At 38.7% G+C, this 24,985-nt stretch overlaps 1 protein-coding gene across 2 annotated transcripts; it reads right to left on the bottom strand.

Moving 5' to 3' along the window:
• Window positions 1-3,951: 3,951 nt before the first annotated feature.
• On the bottom strand, window positions 3,952-24,836 carry jph4 (junctophilin 4). 2 transcript variants are annotated; one of them, XM_002941519.5, is made up of 6 exons: window positions 19,739-24,836; window positions 18,132-18,998; window positions 15,870-16,662; window positions 10,998-11,116; window positions 5,030-5,418; window positions 3,952-4,905 (listed from the first exon to the last, which is right to left on the bottom strand). In XM_002941519.5, the coding sequence occupies exons 2-6, from the start codon at window positions 18,508-18,510 to the stop codon at window positions 4,825-4,827; spliced, it is 1,761 nt and encodes a 586-aa protein (XP_002941565.1). In that variant the 5' UTR covers window positions 18,511-18,998; window positions 19,739-24,836; the 3' UTR covers window positions 3,952-4,824. The 2 variants fall into 2 exon arrangements, with proteins under 2 accessions (XP_002941565.1, XP_004910809.1); XM_004910752.4 differs by having other exon boundaries at window positions 19,796-24,836.
• Between the last annotated feature and the right edge of the window lie 149 nt (window positions 24,837-24,985).

Below are 24,985 nucleotides of genomic sequence, written 5' to 3'. Positions count from 1 at the left end.
CTGTAACCATGGTTTTGAAATAGAGATGTTGTTAAGGAATATAAGAATACTTTCTTCCAATTAACTTCATTTTCCTTATTTTTATGCACCAAACGCTCTGGCTGTGTGTATAAATCATAAGCATGTACAAACAATCTCACTTATGTATTATATTTTGCTTCTGTATTTCTCCAGACCTCATTATTACTTTATTGTATTTTGCAGGATTCCATCTTATATTGCCATTTAACAAAAAATAGCTGCTGCCCTGCGTCTTGTGATGGCAATGATCTAAATATATTATTTACTACTGATACTATTGCAATCCCCTAACCCAGGGATCCCCAACCTTTTATACCCGTGAGCAACATTTAAATTGAAAAAGTGTTGGGGAGCAACACAAGCATGAAAAAGGTTCCTGGGGGTGCCAATAAGAGCTATAATTGGCTACTTAATAGCCCCTATGTGGACTGGCAGCCTACAGAAGGCTTATACTGGGTTTTTATGCAACCAAAACTTGCCTCCTTGCCACAAATTCAAAAATGAGCACCTGCTTTGGGGCCACTGGGAGCAACATCCAAGGAGTTGGGGAGCAACATGTTGCTCACGAGCCACTGGTTGGGGATCACTGCCCTAACCCCAGTTATAATGGAGTGACATAAGTGCATCACCAATGTAGCCATTGGTGAACACATATTTTACATATTATAACTGTAAAAAAGAAAGAGCTTCTCAGATAGGCTATGAGCTAGTGTCTAATTAGGTAATTAAATAAAAAAAATAGTAAGCATATGATAATTTAACCTCCTTACTGCCAGGCGAAGGGATTGGGATTAGCTTGTCAGTGTATGAGAGGGGGTCCCAGACTACTAGGCCTATATGATTTCTATTGCTTTTGTTATTGTCTACATCCATGGGTGAAAACACACAGAGCTACTAGTACAAGCTACTTGTCACAGCTACAAAAATAGACAATGCTGATAAAGGCAATTCTCTGTGTTGTCTAAGGGCTCTGGCACACGGGGAGACTCCCCGAACTACCATCCCACCGGCGAACATGTAAGTCGCCGGTGGAATGGTACACGCTGCGCAGGCGATTTCGCCAAATCGCCGAAGTTGCTTCGCGAGGCATTTTCGCAGATTTGCCAAAATCACGCTGCCGCGTGTGCCATCCCACCGGCGACTTACATGTTCACCGGTGGGATGGCAACTGATGGCAAATCGGGGAGATTAGTCGCCCGTGAACAGATTTGTCGCGGGCAACTAATCTCCCCGTGTGCCAGAGCCCTAAGGCAGGGTATTTTCTGGCATTTAGTAGCCTTGATAAGTAGCTGCTACTAAGTAGCTCTTTGTGTCTTCACACTAATTCTTGTGAGAGAGAGCACTCAAGATCAGGTTCCCTGATGGACCCTAGGAGGTGCAGTTCAAACCTGATTTCATGTCTGCAAAGCACTTTTTTAACATTTTAGGCCAGATTCAGTTAGATGAGAAAGACTTATCTCCTAAAATAATTTTAGATTTTCCCATAGATCCAGATGCAATTCAATGAGAAAAACTTATCTCATTGTATCACATGATAACTCTATTGAAGTCTATAGGAAAACTGGAACTCTACTAGAATAGTCTTTTCATGTGGTAAACCATTAAATAATATTTTTCATGGATTTGAATCTGGTCCATAATGCTGGACTTCAAAAAAGGCTTGGCATCATTTGCTTTAAGGAATATTTTTAACACCTCTGTACAATGATTTTCAAGTTTTTACATGTAAGAGAAATCTTTCTTACACTGCACGTTTGATGATTGGATTATATTCCAATGATGAGGTCATTGAAAAGAGCCATAAAAATCCCCTGGAGGGCTATGTCCAGGCTGCAGGCCTACAACTGGACATCACTGCCTTTTTAGAAGCCATGGAAAATAAAACAATTCAGCTCTTAATTTCCATTAGAATAATATAATAAAAATGAAATAAAAAAAAAATGATTTAGCGCTTATTAAAGACATTCTGGCTCTGAGTTATTAATTCATCTCAAAATCAATAAAGGGAGAAATGCTGTCCCTTAATGCTTAAAGGAGAAAGTTGGCTCATTATTATATTCTTAGTAATAGAAAAGAAACAGAATATGACACAAGGGTAACAGGCTTACGCTTAGATTTTAGCTTTTGATGCACTGAATCTAAGATTGAATTCATAATATTCCATCATTCTCTTCAGAGGGTCCCAAGCCAGTTTCTAAAAACAAGTAACATCCTAAAAATTATTTACCAAAAAGGCAAACATTTAAATGTAAAAATTGTTGAAGTGCAACACAAGCATGAAAAACATTTATAGGGGATGACCAATAAGGGCTGTGACTGGTTATTTGATAGCCCAATGATAACTGTCAGACTACAGGAGGCTCTGCTTGACAGCGCATGTGGTTTTTATGCCTCCAAATCTTGTCTTCAAGTCAGAAATTCAAAAATGGGAGGCCATTGGGAGCAACATCAGAGGGGTTGGTAAGCAACATGTTGCTCCCTAGCCACTGGTTGGGAATAATTGATTTAGAGAGACCACACAGACCCATGTTTTGTTTGTTTAGACCACCGTAAGGAATTGGAAACTAAATGTACCAAACATTTTTTTTAACAGTCTCTTTTCTTTGTGAAAACAATTTGCTGCAAAGCAAAAAGATGTGTACCACTAAACCCTGCTTGTAGTTTCCAACTGGGATTAAAGATTGCAATGGATGTTAGAACTCAGCTCTGCTGATGAGCTCTAACACACAATAGAAAGGAATGTGTTTGATTTCTCAGTGAGGTTAAACACACTTTGATGAACTGACACACTGATCTGCTTTTCCTACCAATTTCCTAGGAGATAGGAACATTTAGTAACTGTTGAAAACTGAAGCGAATCCTCCAGTCTTCTATAGGCAGAGCCGCTCATTTTGATGTATTAAAAGCAAAATCACATTGCTACACAGGCTGCATCTTCCTTGCACCTGTCCATATACTTGCTAGGTGCATGAACTGATCAATCAAACCACTGCAATGACAATAATTCACCACTTTGGCTATACTTACATATATAGGATTTGATTAAGTGGCCCACAGGCTAATTGAGTGGTCACACAGCTATTGTGGGGGTCAAATTAATTACTAAAGCTGACCATACTTGTACCAATAAAATAGTATGAAATGATTTTTAGTGTGTGTATTGCGGCCCAGTAATTCCAACAGATATCCATGAAATATACATAGTTAGTTCCTGGATCGGGCATGTTTTCTTATCAGCCAAAGCGCCATAGTCAGAGTTAATAAATAAAGCCATTTGCCCAGGTCCCGCAAGAACAGGGGGACCCACCATCCGTGCTGTTATTTGCTATAACTTTTGCATGAAACATCCTCTAAAATGGTAGACCCCTAATGTAATTCCACTAGAAAAAATATACAAAATTTTTCAACTTTTTTACCTTTAGTGGTGATGTTTTTTTTCCTGTGGTCTACCATGCAGAGTTGATTGCTTGTTCTTTTTCAAGTAATGGATTCAGAATACAATCTGTTGGTTTCTTCATTTATTGCCTGCTTGAGGGTAGTAGTACTGCCACAAATTCCTTATGGTGGCTGCTGTGGCCCACCAATGAGATCTTTGCCCTGGGTCCACTAGTACCTTAAAGGAGCCCTGACCATAGTTGCTATAGTTTGGTTTACAAGCAGATGAGTAAATGAAGAGATGATACACTTCTTCTTAATTCCCTGTATTCTAAATGATCAGGCTGACTAACCTGACTAATGGAACAACAGTAAAGCATGCAGTGTATAGCCTTTCATAAGATATCTACCTGTTTGACCTGTAGGCTGATTGGGCGGGTAGTGTATGGGGTTGGCCTGTGTATGGTCGCCTTAACCTTTAGTGATATTTGGTAGATAAACAGCCTTCCAATGCAGATGTCAAGTAATGATGTATCACATACAAATCTTGGTAATTTATGCATTTTATTATTTCAGCTTTTTCTTTTCTTTTTTTTTTTTATTTCTTTTTTTTATTTTTTTAATTTATTTTTTTTTTTTGCATTTCCAGGTTCATAAGAAGGCAAAATACTGCTACAAAAATAGGAATGAAGTGCATGCTCTGACAGGGAATTCAAGCTTGAGGTAAAAGGGTGCACAATGCAGTTGGTAGGAGGGAACGGGCAGGAGAATTCAGGCATCATAGCAAGAAATAAACTGTGTATCTGTAGAAAAGGGCAGGCACAATGCATAACCGGGGCAGTGCTGGGAAAGGATATGGGAGGGTACTGTGCAGGAAAATTGAATGTGGGAGTTGTGTGAGATGGCACAGGATATTATAGGGATTAGCAGAGTGGGACTAAGTGATGCATCAAAGCATGGTAGAAGGCAATATATGAAAGAGCGTAAGGCAAGAGTGGGAGCAAAGGAAGGAAAAGGAATGCTGGGTAGGAGGCTTTTTTACTCTGCAAAGGCAAAATCTTGCAGATATACTAAACAGGATCATTACATTCCTTGAAAGAAGATAAGATAAAGAGAGAGGAAGAGGAGAACATAGTGAAACATTAAGTAAAGAAAGGCTACAATAGAGGAGGATGGTATAACAAAAAACAGAGAGACAGAGATAAAAGGAAGGAGAATGTTGAACAGTCATAGTCCATATTGACTTTGTACTACATTAAGGAGACTGCTTCTCAGATCACAACAGACAGAGAGAGCAAGAGAGAATTTGATAGAGAGCATGATAGAAAGTGATAAAGCCCTTTATATGTAAACATCAGGGAAGAGAGGTAGAGAAGGAGAGACAGAGTGCGTGAGTGAGTGTCAGAAAAGGGACACTCCTTCATCTCATCATGTCAGAAAATACGAGATGAGGAATGCGAGCGAGACATCAAGGAACAGCACGATAGCCACCACAAGAGGGTCAGCATCCTGCGAGAAAACAAACAGATAATCAGACAGGGACAAATGAAAAAAAGAAGAAAAAGTAGGCAAAACATTGTAGAAAGTTATAGCAAAAAGAAAAAAAACTGAAATAGAATCTTGTGCCCATTACCGTTTGCATACGTATTTGTTGGGGAGGCTTAACGATCTCCCCCAAATCAACTTCTCCCACAGAGTCAATGCTGGATATGGGGTTGTTCAGCCCCATGGGAGGGTTAAATTCAGGCAGCATTTGTTCTTGTGAGTGCTCAGGAAGGTGTGCAGGGGTTTCCACCTCAGTGGAGTTATCCTCCTCTTCCTGGATTGGCGGGCATGGAGTTGCCTCCCGGTGTTGGGTGCAGTTGAAACCAGGAGGAGTATCAGGATGACTGGGAGGCAAGCTGGGCTCAGGGGTTCCATCAGATAAAGGGGTTCCATCATGACTCAGCTCTGGACACTGCCTAAGCCATGGTATACTTTCCTCAGCTATGTTCTCCTCCCCATCCTGCACACACAGGGAACCTACAAAAAGAGTCAAGAATGAACTCACAGAAAACAGACCAGTAGATAAAAAGTTTGCTATATTTTCATTATAAGTGACCTGTATATTAATCATAACTAGGTCTCAATGGCAAGGCATTGCAATCTTTAAATAATCTAAATGTTAAATAAGTTTGCTCTAACCCTTAAGGTGGCCATACATGCACCGATAATATTGTACGAAACCTCGTTTCGTACGATATTCGGTGCGTGTATGGTATGTCGGCGAGTCAACCGAAGCTGCTGATATCGGCCGACTCGCCGATCGGACCAGTTTGAAAATTTTGATCGGGCGCCATAGAAGGCGCCTGACCAAAATCTCCCTTCAGCGCTGAATTGGCAGAAGGAGGTAAAAATCCTATTGTTTCTACCTCCTTACCTGCCGATTCAGCCCTGAATGGTGTGTGGCGGATCTGACGATGTTTCGTTCGACTGATGGTCGCACGAAACATCGTCAGATCGCCACGTGTATGGCCAGCTTTAGGGCAGTGATCCGCAACCAGTGGCTCGTAAGAAACATGTTGCTCACCACCACCTTGGATCTTGCTCTCAGTGCCCCCAAACCAGGGAGTTATTTTTGAATTCCTGAGTTGGTGGCAAGTTTTGGTTGAATAAAAACAATATTTACTACCAAATAAAGCCTCTTGTAAGCTGATAGTGTGCATAGAGGCTGCCTAATAGCCAATCTTAGCCCTTATTTGGCACCTCCATCAACTTTTATGATGCTTCTGTTGCTCTCCAGGTCTTTTTACAATTGACTGTGTGCTGAGTAAGAAAGGTTGGGAATGCCAGGCAGACAGGGAAATTCAATGTGTTTTGTTGACCATCTTTTTTTCAGCTCAGCGGGTGCTAAAATTGCCTCTATTCATGGACCCGCAGGTGGTCTCGTGGGTTAGGCAGTTGTAACTCAAAAATGTGGTAGTCTGTGGTTTAAAATCTTGCATGGATTTACTGTGCAATAGTTTTTGAATAAAGTTTCCCTCAGGCATTGCAGGACCCTTATTAAGGAAGCTATATAACAGGTAGTCAGCTTTTAGTTTTGCACTGTGGCCAAGAACTACATGAACCTCTACCTCTCACAGTTAAATTGAGCTTTAATTATTCATTTCCCAATGGCAGATTATTTTCAGCATGAAAAAGTGTTGCTTCCTGAATCCCAAATGGTCAGTATAATGTCCCTATAAGCGAAGTAAAAAATGTCCATAGTTAAAGGAAGGGCTTATTTAGCATAAAATAAATTAGAACTAGTTCATATATTTACTGGTTATGGTTCTTATATCAGCATCCTTACAGACCTTACTGAAGTCAGACTGCATGATAATGTTTTGCTTTTGCAAAGACATAGAAGGAAGAATAAAATGAAATTTATCCCTCCGTGGGGACTGAAATTAGCTGAGGAATCAGCACAGACACTCTTCTTCAGCTAATGCTGTACTGAACCCACTGAGAACAGAGACTAGGAATGTTGAGTGCTTTAATACCCTAGCTGCCAACTGTGTCTGATTTCCAGAGACTGTCACTTTGGCTCTTGTTGGATTTTAAAAGTGATCAACTGCACATGTCTGCTTTCACTTTGTTGCCTAAAAAGGGGCACTTAAACACAAAATTGCATTATTATAACTACAACAGCAAGCAAGTCATAGTGATGGCCATATCATGTAAAGTTTCACTCATATAGCACCTAGCCAAACAAGCAGATCCTTTTCTTCCCAGGGTACTAAAAGAGCTTAGATCTGTGATTGTCAAACCTCTTTACTATTTTTTAAAGGGGACCTGTCAAACTAACAAATTATTACAGATTGTTTTTTGTTGAGCAAAATAAACTTTACTTAAAGGAGAAGGAAAGGCTAAGTCACTTGGGGGTGCCAAAAAGTGACTTTAATCACTTACCTTGTACCCTGGGCTGGTGCCCCTGTTAGGAGAAAACAGCACCAGCCTGGGGTACCTGTAGCGAGTGCTTCCTCCTTCCTGCTTCATTTTGCAGGAACCCCACGACCGCCGCATGCGCAGTAGAGTGAAAAGCCGACTTCTCTGTGAAGGTTCGGCTTTTTCACTCTACCACGCATGCGCGTGCACGCGAACAGGAAGGAGGAAGCGCTGCAGGTACCCCGGGCTGGTGCTGTTCTCTCCTAACAGGGGCACCAGCCCGGGCTAAAAGGTAGGCGATTTAATTCACTCGGGGGTGCCTAACATTTTGGCACCCCCAAGTGACTTTGCCTTTCCTTTTCCTTTAAACTACATAAATTATTTAAATTGTGTTATAATCAGTCTTGGAATTCACAGCAGGCACACAGGCCACTATTTTGTGTACACTGTTAGTAACAGCATCATTCCATAATCTTGTGTATGTGCCAGAATAGGGGACCTCATGCCCATTCAATGGTGACATCATGCAGTGACATCTAGGAAGCGCTAAATGTAAAGTTAAAATAATTGGCTGTCCCACCTCTATGCTTGAGGCAATATTTGATTAACAGCTAAGATTTCTAAATACATTTATAACATGTGGATGTTTTAATAAAAAAATAATTTGGGTTTGATGTTTAATTTGCAAAAGGGCTTTTATTACACAGCATTTTATGTCTGGGTCACAGGACAGGCATGGCGCAGAGAGTTGTGTTGTATTGTGAGAATGTGGTATTCAAAAAGGGATCCTATTCTCAGCATAACAAACTGTATAATTCTAAGCAAATCAAGTGCTGTCTTGCATAAAAAAAGGCATGAACTTGAGGGATGAAATCATAATTTTGCCTCTTTATAGGTCCCTGGTAAGGCCTCACCTTGAGTATGTGGTGCAGTTTTGGGATCCAGTCCTTAAGAAGGATATTAATAATAAACTAGAGAGAGTGCAAAGATGTGCAACTAAACTGGTAAAAGGATAGAGAATTTAAACTATGAGGTTAGACTGTCAAGGTTGGGGTTGTTGGTGCTTGCGAGGGGACATGATTACTCTGTACAATGCACCTGGGCTGGTGTAGTTTTCTCCTAACAGGAGCACCAGCCCAGGGTAAAAGGTAAACGATTACACTCACTGGGGGAGGCTAATATTTGGCACCCCCAGTGATTTTTATCTTTTACCTTTCCTTCTCGTTTATGTATGTATTAATTTATTAATGTATGTATTAATTTAATTATGTATTAATTTAATAAAGCTGTTTTGGTTACTTTATTTACAGTTGTGACTCTGTAAGGCAGTGATCCCCAACCAGTGACATATGAGCAACATGTTGCTCCCTGTGGCCTCAAACTAGGTGCCCATTTTTACATTTCTGGCTTGCAGACAAGTTTTGGAGGCACAGAGACACACTTACTCCAGCAGGCCACATGGGGCTACCAATTAGCCAATCACAGTCCTTACTTGGCATCCCCAAAGTACTTTTTTCATGCTTTCGTGGCTCACTAACACTTTGTGAGTGTGGCTCATGAGTAAAAAAAGGTTGGGGATCCCTGCTGTAAGGTTTGTTTTCCAAATACAAAGAGCTCAAAAGACCACAAAATTAGGACCTGGGGATTTCCACATAAGGGATCTTTCCATAATTTGGATCACCATATTTTAAGTCTGGTAAAAAAAATTGTTGTTATTAAATTATCTGTGTGCTGAAAAATTTTCTTTATACAGGCTTAAGCCAAATTAACATATTGACTTATTTCCCAACATTTCTGTTATGGCGGAGGCATTTGTAAAAAATGTCTATAAAAATGTATAACTAATTTTTAAAAAGCGATGCACACTTTGTAAAGACTTTTTTTTCCATCAGTAAAGGCGGAAAAATTATGGAATATTGATCTGTGAATAAGTCGGAGCACAAACTACATTTATATGCAACATTTTTACAACATTTTCCGTTACCAACATTTTGCAAATTCTCCCCAATGATTTGTGTGAAACCACTTTTGTTAAAGTTACTTGTGGCAAAATGTGCTCTTCCCACTTATGTATAGTTGTACTCGGCACCATTGATTACCACCACCACTTTCGCACTAAATCAGACACTGCTGCACCTATTGATGCAGGAGGCCCTTGAGCTACCAAGTGTTAGCTCCAGGGATCACTTCAAACCCTGCATCAATATGTCTAAAGAACTGGATGCAGAAGTCACTCGCACAATAAAACACCAGAAATTATGCCAAATGGGCTTCCACAAGGTGCATTTGCATCAGGTGCAAAGTCAACTTGCTGCTACAATGATGCTTGCATTCTGGGAAACAAATTGTATTGTGGGAAAAAAAATGCCAAAATTTAACTAAAGTAAATGAGCACTTTTTTGTCTACAACTCAGATCAACTGAGGTAGCGCTTGAATATCCATGTAAAGGAATGAATGATCAATGTGAGGTCTAATTAATAGAAGCCATGAACAGCCTGTTAATCCTGTTAATAATAGGAAATGCTGATGAATTGCACCAAATACTATTAATCTTTTATAAGGGTTCACACAGAAAGTATACCCAATGCAATTCATACCACTAAGGGTCTTCATCAGGGTAAGAAAAATAAAAAGAGGCAGAGTCACCCCTCCCGAAGAACAAATATATTCCTTTTGCTGGCTCTGTCTGCCATATTTTGTCTCTTATTTTTTGGCCCGGTGAAGGCCCTCCAGGGGAGAAAAGCACATTGGGTATATTTTGTATGTGTAATATTTGTGGAGATTAACCCCCAAGGTGATTAAAACATATTGGGTATATTTACTATGAGAAATCTACAATAAATCATCAATGAGACTAATTTGTTATACATCAAAAGAAATTTGATGATCAATCTTTCAATGTGAATAAATTTAATTGTACAGCCTCTTATGGGATTTGATGCCTTAGACCTTTCAGGCCTCTGTGGGATTGAATGCCTGGAAAGTTCAGACAATTTTATTGGCACAATTTTTATTGTAACTAAATTTTCCTACAGTCTCACTTAAATTGTTAGGATACTTTAATAGATCCCTTTAAAATTCCTACAAATCTAGGCTAGGAAACCTGTAGGATTTCCCATTTGATCTTTGATAAAATCTGCCTCTAAATTTTACTAGAATGTATTAATATGCCAAACTGCTGTGATGTCTTTTGCAACTATAATATATTTTGCACCTTTATAAATAGCCTCCATAGATTTGCATTAGGCCTTTCGGTTCTCAAGAAAAATTGGTGTGACTCCCCTCTTTTTTTTCTTTTACCTATCTTTTTTTCAACCCTTACAGATTTCCACAGTTCACATTTGTAATGTTATTTTATTTATGTATTTTATCCAGCTTTGTGAGCATCAGTCAGCAGACGCCAATCAATGTTTCAGATGGAAAATCAGCAAAAACCTAGGTTATCGGGATAAATGGGCAAAAAGGCAAATAAGAAATCTCAGATGTTGTCATTTTCTTTTTCTATAATTTTAACTAGATTCATCTAGCTTGAAGCTGTAACATGTTCAATCTTTTTGTAACTTTTGCTATACACATAACAATTCAATACCCATGCCCTGCAAGGTCATAAATGCTGTTCTCTTTTTTATTATTGATAAGCAAATGTATGTTCTTGTACTGCGCATATTTTGTACACATACATACATACACTTACTTGGTGTCTCCAGCAATTCTTCTAGGTCTTGGGACAAAATCTGTGCAGCTCGAGAAGCTTCCAGAGCCTGTTGAGCAGCTACAGACGCTGCATCAGCTTGAAGGCGGGCATCTGCAGCACTGCCAGGGAGAAAGGGAAGCCTGATAAACAGCTCTGCCAGGGAAAGACAAATGGAATTACTATGCCAGAGTGAGAAACAGAACTGCATGGCCAGGAAAAAGGAAACAGAAAGAAGATAAGATTGATGTGTCCTTCCAGTCATGGAGAAGAAGGCAAGTGCTAGCCAAGGCAATAGAGAGACAAAATAATTGGCAATGCTATGGACAGTCACAGAACTGTTACAGAGCTGCCAAAATGAAACTTACATGCATTGGACTGTCAAAAGCAACAGAAGAGGTGCTTCATTTTTGTTAATGTTGATAAAATGCCCCATTTCAGGTGCTTCACAATAAGGATAAGCTTGTCTGGGCCAAATAATTTACTCAATGTGACAATCCAGCTTTATTTAATAAAGTAATTAATCATGTCTTGCAGATACGGTGTATATAAAATACAATGGTACAGCTCTGAAAGCAAAAGCTTTCCAAACATTAAACTCATAAAGTAAAATTAGGCATCATTCAGGATCCATATCAAGCCTTGAGCAACTGTAGGGACTGCTGTCTCTATTTAATGTTCCGAAACGTATTGGTTTTGGACTAAAGCAAACAATTACTAAGACATAATGAACAATCATTTTATAATTAAAGTTTTTTAGGCTGGAACCAGTTGGTAAACTTTCTATACACAGTTAAATAACCACTATGAATTCTAAGTCCCTAAAGAGATGACCTTCCCGTAATTTGGAACTTTCTGCATAATGTGTTTCCAGATAATGGATCATACCTGTATGAAATAGACAGTGGCAGGAGAAATTTGCAGGTCTTTTAGGTCTTTCCTAAAAGACAGTGGTGGTCATTTATAAAATTTGTGCAGCACAAAATTATTTGCACAGTGAACATATTTGCCCTTTCCGTGTTTATATTTATAAAGCTGGACAAGACTGGTGCATTTAATGTTCACAGTGCAAATGTTCTTAAATATGGCATATTTGCAAATTACTAATATGTGTGCGCTCACTCTGCATCCAAGTTACACCACAACTTTAGAGGCTAAAAAAATATTCGCTAAACTGATTTCGCAATTTGCAATTTTATATTTGCAAAGAGAAAAATTGTGCTATATTTGTGAATAATAAACAGGTAGAGAGGGCATGCTCATGCAAATCGCAATCTCATTTGTGAATTTTTGTGCGCAATTCACATTTCACTGCAATTTGTACAAAAAAGAAAAACAGGCACAGCAGTGCAAAATGTAAGCGTTGAGGTAAAAACATGTACAAAAAAATATGCACTGTGCATAATCCCTGTGCTAATCCCTGAGTAAATACTGAGCTACCAGTGTCCATTGTTGGCCATAAGAAAGCATTTCAGTCTGGCCTCTAGGGGTCTTTCCGTACTGCCAGACCTTTCGCCAGGCAGGTTCATCATACTGTACATCAGTCACTCATTTGGTCAAATAGTTTTTCACAACTGCAGTAAAGTATGTACAAACTACTTTGCTACTAGTTGCTTGTTTTCATAAGTTGGCTCATGATAAACACTTTTGGATGAATAAAAACAAAAAAGGAAGACCCTGCATAAAGAAAGTGTAAGGGTGAAGACACACAGAGCTGCTTAGTAGCAGCTACTTGTTACAGGTAATAAACACCAGAAAATACCTTGCTAAAACACACGTAGAGAATAATATCAGTAAATGATCAGCATTGTCTATTTTAGTAGCCGTGACAGTAGGGTTTACTAGTGTGTGTTTTCACCCTAAGACAGATCTAAATCCCTAATACAATTACAGAGTATGAGAGAAACACAGAACAGAAACCCACTGGGGAAGTTCCCATGTGAACAGAATAGCTTTAAAATAAATTCTCTTCCCACTGCCTCAGCAGACCAAAATATGAGATTATAGTTGCCATTGTTTTATAAAAAGAGGAGCAGGCCTACCATACATGATATTATCACATATTAATTGTGTTTTAGGAACCCTCTTAATCAACTAAAGCTTACAGGGTAAGAGAAGACATTTGGAGTTGTTTTCTGGTCAACCAACTACATTTACCATTTGGGTTAATGAACGTCGGCAGTTGATCTAGCATTTGGTTGTTAAAATTTCTCATTATGAAGGACCACACGTGGACCAATAATTATACAACTGGAAATGACCAGACTGGATGAAGGCATGAACCACTGTGTAGCCAGTTAAACTGGACTGTAGAAATAAAAACACATAATGAAAGTACAGATGAAAACTACAACTAAATACTTTTTAAATGTAATTTTACTGATAAGTAAACAGTTGGGCCCCACAACAAAACAGTATTTAAACAAGCAATGCCCTAAAGTTGATTAACAGCCCCATGGTACTAAGTCATCCAATGCATTTGAAACACCACTGAAGCTGTTTAGGCAGAACTGCATTGCCAGTTTTAATGAAGGCTTGGGGAAGCTAAGCCAAACCAAACCAACACCATTAAATTTCCCACAACAAAAAGGATGAAAGTATTGTATACTACCAGGCACATTATATACAGAATTTCCACAGTATTTATCCTACCATGTATTCTGGAGTATTATATATGGGAATATATATATATATATATATATATATATATATATATATATATATAAATGTGTACTGATACAGTGTATATATAATATATGTACTGATACAGTGCAAAATGTTTCAATACCCAGTGGTGAAACCTCAGTCATTAAACAATCACAGATGTGAAAATTTAATACAAGCTTTGTCTTTCTGTAATAAGAAATGTACCATTTCTGAAATAATGAAGTTACTTTTCACCGCCCCCCTCTCCGCATCTGTCTCTCATTCTCTCTTCATGCAAGAGTTTTTTAATATTTATTTTGTTTGTACTGGAGTCTGTTATTTGAGTTAGCTCTAACACATCTGAAAAGAAAAGGGAGCCCCCCAAAAGATGCATTGGACTTACCTGTCAATCAAAATGTGACCCTAACTTCTGCTTGAAGACAAAATGAAGACAGACAGATTGCTGAGAGGGGAGTAGAGAAGATTAACCTGAATATTTTAGAAATGAGACAACATTTGTAATTGCTTATTTTTAGAAAGATTCTTATTTCCATGAAGCTTATATTAAATCTTCATTTTTTCGATTTGAGATTTTTACTTGCAAATAAAAGGACAACTGACAGGGACACATACAGTGAAGATATTAAAGTGACAAACAAATAGATGAACACATGCACACCACAGCCAAGCTGTTAAGATAAAAATATTATCCCAGTTCAACTGATGAGATTTCCATGAAACCAGTCAGATCCAATTTTAAAACGTATTTTAGAAATTTTTACATTTAGGTCTAATAAAGGCCATTATATTACAAATTATTTCCAATTACTTGCACATAATTTACAAGAGGATAACAAACTGTAAGCATAAGGCTATTTTAATCTGGTAAGAGACAATTAAAATCTGATATTAGATGGAGAAAAATGATCTTGTCTGTGTATAATATTCCCCTGTTTTATGACTGTCTGTGGGTATATCTGTGTAATGAATTACAGACTAAAATAATAACTGAATGAATAATATGGATTATGCAACACTGCTGTGGTCAAGCAGAAAATAGCAACATTAAAAACACCCTTATTTCCCATCATCACTTCCAAGAGGAAACTATGGTATGGGATCCATTATCCAGAAAGTTTCAATTGATGGGAAGGCCGTCTCCCATAGATTTCATTTTTATCAAACGATTCACATTTTTAAAAATGATTTCCTTTTTCTCTGTAATAATAAAAAACACTACCTTGTGCTTTATCCTGACTAAGACAAAATTAATCCTTACTGGAGAAAAAGCAATCCAATTTTGTTTTTTAATTATTAGTAGACTTAAGGTATGGAGATCCAAATTATGGAAAGACCCCCTTTTCCAGAAAACCACAGGTCCTGATTATTCTGGATAATAAAGTTCATTAAGCATAAGGGACTCATTTACTAACATAAATCTTACATCTCTCCAGTGCAGTCTCCAATTGCAAACAATCAGGATCCATCAGTTACCAATAACAACCAATCAGGCTGAAAAATGAAAGAAAAGAACTGATGGTTGCTATAGGGTAACAGCACTGGTATGCTCCAGTGTATGCAACCTTAATACTACCATGTACAATGACATTCTACTTTGTAGCGACATTTATAGGGGAAGCCCTTCCCTTTTTTCTGCATGATAGTGCCCTTCTACACAAAGTGAGGTCAGTACAAGATGAGTTTGCTGAGATAGGAGAACAAGAACTTGATTGGCCTGCACAGAGCCCTGTCTTTAATTCAAGTGAACACCTGTGGGAAAAGCTGGAATGCTGACTGCAAACTAGACCTTAGTGACCCAATATCAGTGCCTATCCTCACTAATGCTTTTGCAGCCAAAGAGATGCAAATCTCACCAATAATGTTCTGCAACCTAATGGAATGTTCCCAGAACATTAAAGGCTGTTGTAGCAGAAAAGGTAGGACCAATACCATATTAATATACAAATACACGTTGGGTAGGCAATTGATCAGACACTTTGGCTATACAAAGCTAAAAGCATCAGTAAGGTTTATTTTTTTTTACTCAAAAAAATCATTGTTACATTTTTGTGCAATAATCACCTTCCAAGGACTACCCATTGTGTTTATAGTGTTGAATGGACCAAATTATTGGGTGTATTTTGTACTATATTACCTATTACCTTAGTGGTAGCTCTTACAACTGATAGAAAGAGAGAGCAAGAAACTGAGTCTACCACAGTCTCTTACCTGGCCACTGCCATTTCCTGTTTCTGTCTAGCAGTGCCCTCTGCTCTTCTTGCAGCTTCTACTGCTCTCTCCACCTTCTCTCGACCTTTGCCCCTTCGTAGTGGGAACAGACTTTTAACTTTGCCACTGGTTAGTATATTCATTTTATACTTGCCCTCTTCTCGTGAGCCATCAGGAAAAGTTGTCCTACCATAACCATGTCGTCGATTCCTTAGCCATTCTCCCTCATAGCAGAGTCCATTAGACCTGCGGCTGACACCATACCCAGTGCGTCGGTCACTTCTCCACTCCCCTGCATATATTTCAGTCTCCCAAGCAGCTATTGGCAACTCTGAATCTGTGTCTGCCACACTTGCACTGGAACCATCTTGACTGGCACTAGAGCCCAAAGAACCCCCAGCTCCCCTTGTTTCACTTCGCAGGGAACTACGCTGGCTGTCTCGACCACTTGAGGGAGTCTTATTGTCAGACCCACGATGTAATCGAAACCCACTAAGAATAAGAGAGCGGGAAAAGAAGAAGCTTCTTTTTTTGGGCTTCCCACCACTGCCAGGTCCATGGGATTCTGGACCTACCCCTCTGACTTTTAAGACAAATCCCCCTCTGGATCCAGAGGCTGGGCTTCCTGGAAGAAGACTTGGAACAGTGGGGCTGTGGGTATCAGGAGAGTGTGGCAAAGAACTGAGTGTTGGAGTACGAGGGGAACGTAGAAGAGCAGCCTGATGATAGGGAACACTTTGACGCACTCCGTAACCATGGCGCTTACCGGACTGCCACTGTCCTTGATATGTACCTATTTGTAAACAGTGAAAAGGTAAAAAAAAAAGCTTAGTCAACATTTATAGCATTCAAATTAATTTGCCACATTTCAATGTTATTATGTATAAAGCACATTTTAATAATGCATTTTAATGGGATTGTAAAACTAAACAAAAAATGTATTGAAAAAAAAGTATTGAAAGATAACAGAACGTTAAGCAACTTTCCAATATACTAAATTACAGATTTTAACTGAATTTAAAGGAGAACTAAAGCCTAATTAAAGAAGTAGGGCAGAAATGTTGCACATTATGTTTCCAGCTTCTGTACCAGCTCAATGCAACCACAGCCCTTAGCAGGGAAGATCTGTGCCCATGAAGTTGCCCCCAGTATCTTCCCATCTTTTCTGCTGATTCTCTGCACATGCTCTGTGCTGCTGTCAGTTACTGAGGTTAGGGACCAGCTAACAATTTACTGTATTTACAGAATATAAATGTCACAATATAAGGCTGATTAGTAATTAAGACAGAAAACGACTACATGGCAGCTCAGAAACCAGTACAATTAGAATTATAATGTAATAATCAGCCCTGTAGCATCAGCTTATATGACAGACAAACCTCTTTTTCTGCTTGATAATTTGCGACAACCCCTAAGCTTAGCTTCCCAACAGCTGCTCAGAGTACATTGAGAATAGTGAGTGTTGCAGATACTTTACAAGTTTGTTACAAGTTTGTTACAAGTTTGAAGTCCTAAATCATTGCTGCTATTGAGATGCTGAAACTTTAGGCTGGTGCAGTGAGTACAGTATTTAAAATATATTTAGCCATATTCATTTTTAGGGTTTAAATATCCTTTAAAGTTATTTGTAAATGTAATTGCTACTGAATTCAGTAGCTGTCACATACCGTATTTTTCGGACCATAAGACGCACTTTTTTGTGCGCATGCACAATGGCGCGCATGTCCATACGCATGCGCGTCATTGTGCATGCGCCAGAGCTAAGCGCCGGTAAATAGAGGAGGGCCCTGCGGAGACCACATGGGCAAGTAAAAACATTTTTTTAAAGTATATCGGTAGGCTATATGCTGGTACAGATGGGGGCAATATGTTGGGTGAAATATGTTGGGTGCTGCTGGTACAGGTGGGTGAAATATGTTGGGTGCTGCTGGTACAGGTGGGGGGCAATATGTTGGGTGCTGCTGGTACAGGTTGGGTTTTAATGCACATAAAATATTTTAGGACACTTTGTTTCAGAATCTTTTTTTCTTCATTTCCCTTCCCAAAAAATTGGTGCGTCTTATGGTCCGGTGCGTCTTATGGTCCGAAAAATACGGTACATACATTCTCTGCACTCAGTGTGAGTTATGGCAATTAAAATAATGTACTAACATAGCATAAAGTTGGTTTTCCAGTAGCCATTTTAACAAAGATGCAACCTAACTGATTATTCATAAATTTTATTACAAAGTCAAACTTTTTTCTTTTATCTGAATTGCTTACCTCCATCTGAGTAAGTTTCCACCCCATATCCATCCTGCTGTCCATCTGTCCATAGTCCCTCATATTTTGCTCCAGACAGACTCTCTCTCACGCCAAGTCTCCCTTTCAGACCATGTGTCCATTCGCCCCTGTAAAGCCAGCGGCCTTTATGCTCTTCTCCAAGCCCGTTCCTCTTGCCTTGGTCCCAGTATCCACGATATGTGTTTCCACTTGGCCAGGTGTAAACTCCCAGAGACTCAAAGCCATTACTCCAGAGGCCACTGTATTCCCCCTGTCTTGTGGGACCTTTGCACACTCCATAACCATGTGCCCGACCATCCTGCCAGTCCCCCATATAACAACCGCCATCTGAAAACCCAAATGTTCCTCCGCTGAACATGCATGAGCCGGTCTTACATCTATTGGATAGTCCACCAGGATTTTCCCCAATTACCTGCCCTGTACATCAAGCATCTTTCATTCTGTTCCTGAAGTTCACACTTTCATGACTGACACAATGTAGAAAATATACTGAAATTCATAGGACACAGGTCATAGCAATGCCAATATTTGTAGATTCAAATGTATCTTTTACTTAGGAGCCCCAGCACTGATATTTTATAGGCTTCCCTGCAATTTATCTTGTTTCATCCCAAAATTACATTGAAAGTTTTACAGTTTTTTTTTCTTTAAAATTGGCTGTTTAAATCAGTCTGTTCCAAGCTGTAACTGCAGGTATCCCTTTTCTAAGCCATCTATCATGAGGTGCCTTGGATCTGCCTTCCAGACATTCTCTGAAACTCACTATTCCAGACTTTCTGATATGCTTTTTCCCTGGTTCACTGGATATTTGTCCTGGAGTATCTCAAATTCTCAAATAGCATTGAACTATACAGAATAAAAACATGAGATATACATTAAAACTGTAAAACTGATAAAAGCATACATAAACACACACACACACACACACACACACACATATATATATATATATATATATATATAAATATATATATCATGAGAATAATCAAGTGATGTCAGGTGATGTGATTATAGGCACTTCTGTGTAAAAATGCAATCCAATAATTATTATTTCACAATTAACAACTGGTCTCTAAATCTATCCCACAGAATACTGTGATCTACATATGTATGTAAAAATGCCACAGAGCCACAGTTTACAATTATGCTTTCAATAAATAGCAAAATATACAACCTATACATAATGTTCCATGCAAACATTAAATGATTCTTATTTTTACATATTAGTACCTGTAATCACAGTAATGGCTTTTCCCAGATACAGAAATAAATAACATAAAAACTAGCTATAGGTTTAAATTGATAAATACAAGCGTATAATGTATAATTTTATATAAGGAAACATTCACAAAAAACGTGAGTGTATATAAATATGTGAACACCATATTACAACAGGCACAGAACACATCTGCACACACAGCTGGACAAAATAAAAATGCATGCAGCACAGGAACAAAATTGCAGCGGCTATGAAAAAATGCTCCTATTCAAAGCAACAAATATATATGAAGGAACATTTTACAAAATGCATTGTTTGTGCAGCTGATGAATAAGAATCCTTGGACAGATTCTAAACAAATACTCACACACATGTAGGGAAAGACACGACAACATCAGAATCTGCTCCCATAACTCGTACTCACCTAACAGTTGATATAGATGCAGGCTGCAATAGCTGAAGGGGGTGGAGGCTTGCAAAGGATAGGAGTGATGGTACTGGCAGGCTAGAATAGGGATTGAGGGTTGTTAAATGTTTTAAGGGAGCAGAGGGCTGGAGGGGTGGTTTGGAAAGGCTGCATTTATATTAAGGTTGAAGGGCTGGAAAACAAGGAATATTGGGGTGGTGGCTTTAACAGGGGTGTACAAACCAACAGTGAATGGTTTTAACAGGGAACAGGAAAGGAAACAGTGATGAGAGTATAGAGTATAGGGTTCTATCAAAGAGAAATTAGTGTATTTGACAGAAGTGCTTGGTTACCATTTAAGTATGTAGATAAAAAATGTATTCTTTTAGGGAGGTGTTGAGAGGAGCGGTGGCGCAGGGTGGGTATAAGGATAAAGAAAAGCAAGGGGTGTGGATATACCTGGAGAGGGAGTTGGATGGTATGTAGGTGTGATAGGGATACGTCGGGGGGGGGTGCTTCTGTGCAAATAGAGGGGGGGGGTGCTTGTGCTGTGAAAAGGATTGCAGAGGGGTGGAGCATAGTAAGTGATGGAGCACTGGGAGAACAAATTTGCATGGGGGTGGGTCTGAGGTGTGGTGTACAGAAGCACAATACAGTTAACTTGTTAGTGCCCAGGAAGCTTAATTGATATTTCATCATTAGGTGTAAAAAAATACCTGTCTGCTATTAAGCAGTGTTATGTATAAAAAGGTACTGGGTTTTATTTACTGAATCTGTCTAAAATGGATATATGTATGCCCTATCATCTCCCGCAAATAGGTAAAACCCACAATGCAAAAATGCGTTGAACACTCTGTATAAATCTGTTCATTGCACAGTCTTCCTTCCCTCCCTAGTAACATCTGTGCCATGGATACAGTCACCATGGCAGCAAGAGGAGAAGAGAGGCTGGACCCATAGAAACAGTAACCATGGTGAAGAGCGCTGCAGAATCCTTCGTTATCATGTTACATATAAACACACTCAAATACACATGCTGTCAGACATGCTACACATTCTCTGAAATGTTCCCAGAAAATTAGCAAGGGTAATAGCAGTGTATAAACAGCACACTTCTACAATACTAGCCTGTGCAGTAGGACTAATTTCCCTATAAATGAGATACTGTTTAACAAATGAGTGCCAAGCTCTCATTTTTACACTTGAAAGGCCAGGTTTAACTAAGGAAGCTTGCCATCTGAAAAACAATTGACTGTATTGGAGATTTCTCTATGACTGTAGAATATGATTTCTGTGCTTTTTCACTGTTTCTTCTACTAGGCAAAAGTATTATCTGAATATATAAATGAATTAACTGAAAGTCTTTTTGACTTGTGTCAGAACTGGCACGAAAACTTTGCATGAAAAAAAAAATGAACCAATTTGTTTCGGAGGATAAGCAATTCATTATACTGTATCAACAATGAAATGAATGGCTACTTTTCCATTATGCAGAGCTGCCAGCTGGAACACTGAGCTGCAGTACTGACAGCGGCGGCTGCTTTAAATGATGATTATAAATTATGTGAAGGGTTTTGTGAAATTCTTCCCTGCACCCTCCATTGGAGCTGTAATGTAGGATGTTGCAGGATAATGGGCAAAAGTGCTTTACGCCACTTGCCTTCCTTTTCATATCTAGACTTTTCCCTTCACAGATTCAGTTATACTCTGATGTGCAAACAGTTTATACAAACAGATATGTCCCCTTTTTATGCAACAGCAAAAGGAAAACATAAGATTAAACTACATACTGCAACAAAGAAAACATAGTAACCACATCCACAAAGCCCAAATTCCCACTAATGTTTGTTAGCTGTGCGTGAATTAAGTATTTAGTAAAAAAAAAAACAAAAAAGTTTTTTCTCAATGTGGTGGCTTGGCACAAGGAAGGACTAGTCTTATTTGTCATGACATAATGCTTTGTGATCTCTGTATATACCACATGTGGTTTGTGCACAGGTTGGAGAGGGAACATTGCCTACAGCAGGCTGAAGCCTGAAAAATCATGAAAGGGTATGTAGGCAGGCAGGATTACAGCAAGATGACAGTCTCATAACTTGCGCAAGGACGAAGAAGATGATGCTACAGGGGCTACAGGGGGTGAATCTGAATTGATTACTAATCAGCCTTTTATTTTGACTTTTATGTTCTAAATACACAGTATATTGTGAGTTGGTCTCTAAGGTCAAAGAAGATCAAAAGCTACTAAGGGCGCCTTCAGAGGCACAGATCTTCAATGCTTAAGGGCTGTGGTTGCCTTGGGCGGCTGATAAAGATGGCCAAAACATTATGTACAGCATTTGTACCCTACTTCTGAGTGCAGAAGTATTTGTACCCTACTTCTGAGTGCAGAAATCTTCATATTGTGCTTTAAACTGCTTCCCTCCTCAGTGTTGCTGTAAGTAAAGACAGTGGAGATAAAAGGCTAGACAGAAGAAGTACACATATAGAAAACGAAAGACCCTCCCTACTACCCTGCCTGGGGCCCCCCAAAAAATAGTAGTGCGTAGTATTAACATTTTTGTCTTACAGACATTGGAATTGGTCTCTAAAGAAAAAAAATCTGACATCCATTTGTCTGAAAACAAAAGATTGTTATTCTAAGACAAACTGGAATTTAGTTATTTTCTCATTTTTTGTATTTCTTTTCTGCCAATCCGACATTTTTTAATAGTTAACTAGTAAAACCTTAAGATATAGCCCACACACACTTAAAATCAACAGCCATAAGAATGCAATACCAGCATGGTGATCCACTCTGTAGCACCATGTCTCTCAGACTGTGGCTGGCCTATGTATTCTCTGTGGCTATGGATATGCATTGTTCACTAAACATGGAGGTGTTACCAGCAGGAGAACACAAAGTAATAATCTTCTAGTTCAGCAGCTGAAAGTGTATTATTGTGCCTGCAATAGTATGGCTAACTAATTACAACTTCATTCTTGTGTTGTTCTTGCTTAATGTTTTCACAGTTCTTTACTTAAATGATACATTGCAGTCATAAACTATATTAAAAAAGTTAAATTTAAGAAAAAACTACGGTCACTTCTCTAGGTTTGTGTTGAGTATTGGTGTATAAGGTGCCTTGATTTATGTCCTTTGTATAGAATAGGATCCTGTGACATAAGGCATCAACACAATATATATAAGGTGTGCAATGTGTAGTCTGAGGTAGTAGAACCAGGGTTGTCAGGGTTAGCTGGTAAGCAAAAATATCTTGCTAGTCTGTGTGCATCAAACAAAGCAGGGATGATACAGGTTTCCTAATGTCAGCACTTTATGATGATATCACTGAATAGAAAGTGCTGCCGTGACTGGCATTTGCATTCTGCAGCCTGCACACAATTAATTTAGCAACTTATTCATAAATACAATAATTTAATTCTGAAAATTATTATACAGTTTTGCATGCTATCGATCAGAATAGGAAATTAACAAAGCATTAGCAACAACAAGCGTTGATCTGCACATGACTGACTGTTGCTGTCAGTGCTAAAGCTTTGCCATGAAATATGGCTAGACTGCTGATTGTTGACAAGGTAAAAATATTATTATACCCATGAAATAGGCTTTTTTTTATGACTAGCTTAATTAAATCTCATATTATTATATAATTGTGCTTAATATTTTAAGATTTCCAGGAACTTACAATTCTTCTTTATCTCTTGTATTTCTACCATAATGTTACTGTCTCTACTGCAGCTACACTTCCTTTTACTTATAATCAGCTAAGCCCTTTCTTGGCTATATTTCTGCTGTGCAATGCCATTTATGTTTCCTGATAAATATGTATAAAGTTCTGTATAAAATTGTAGCTAACACATCTACAGATTCATAGAAATAATGTTTCCTTACCCCAGTCATATGATATTGATTATGGCTGACTTCAAATGTGAACAAAAATTGTCAAGTTCAGTTGTCCAAAACTAAAGTCATATTACATGAAACAAAATTCACTTGAATTTCGGACTGAATGCTCTTTAAATAACATGGAAACACCACTTGATGACATGATGGTTACAAATGCAAGCTGCAGCTAGTCAGTGTCCTGCTGTTGACTTGTTAATTTTATTTCTGGGTGTATAAACCCGTTGTAAATAAATATAAATGCATTTATAAATTCTGCTACCTTAGAGCTAAGAGCTATCTCTGTATTCATAAAGAGATACCATAGAATATAACTCACCACTGAAAGGTACAGTTCTCATAAAGCTATAGTGTGATTCAATAAATATGTTCTTTGCTAGTGATTCTTATTCTCTGTATCCACATTCACTATCTGAACTGGCTTATGCCCACAGTCTTTTAACTCTCCCTCAACTAAGTTTCCCCATCATGAACTGATGGATGGCATGGCAATAAAAGAACTTTTTGCAGCATTATTGCGTTTTTTCTTGTGCTCCCCTCAACGTACTTTTTAGTTTGATGCTAGCAGAGAGTGTGGCTCTGTAGTTCAGGGGTTGATACATGTGGTCTTGAAGGCAGAGCGCAGTCCTTGTCCCGGGGGAGCTTAAAGACTAAGGTCCCTATCACATTCATATGCACTATGGTCAATTTTAGAAGGAGCCAAATAACCTGCAACATTTTCCGAATATTTTGATGCATGTACCTATTTTACTATGATGCACTAAAACATGCAATGAATAAGGCTTGTGCTGAGTACACTTTCTACCCACTTACTAAAGGCTAAAATGACAGCCTCCCCAAAGAACATCAGACTGCGGCTTGGTCAAATATAAGTTGATCTGAAAATGTTGTAACATACAGTTTAGCGAGGACTGCAGTTCTCTATGGACAGGTCAGCCAAAGGGCCCCATTTTAGATTTTAGTGCTCTTTGGAAAATATGACTGGATCAGCCATAATTGTCCACTTGGGCAGCCAAAACGAGCAAAGACCTGTTGGTTAGGCATACTCACCAAACAAGCAAATGTTAGGTGTGTATAGGTTGGTATTCTTTATCATGCTTAGCAGAGAGGCCTAATGCATAAATATATATAATGTGTATGTATGTATATATCAGTAAGGACAGTACTGCTACAAATTTGCTAGGTGTGTGGAGGTAGGATGTAGGGGGCACACCAATAGGATTGTGGTCCAGGTCCACCAATCAGGAAAATATAATCTTTATTCTAACTTTAAGCATGTTAAAGATTTGAGGATATGAATT

Source organism: Xenopus tropicalis, chromosome 1 (assembly GCF_000004195.4).
Source record: "Xenopus tropicalis strain Nigerian chromosome 1, UCB_Xtro_10.0, whole genome shotgun sequence".
In the NCBI taxonomy this organism is placed as follows: Eukaryota; Metazoa; Chordata; class Amphibia; order Anura; family Pipidae; genus Xenopus; species Xenopus tropicalis.
The sequence above is the reverse complement of the archived record's forward strand: the minus strand, read 5'-3'. Positions and strand labels throughout refer to the sequence as shown.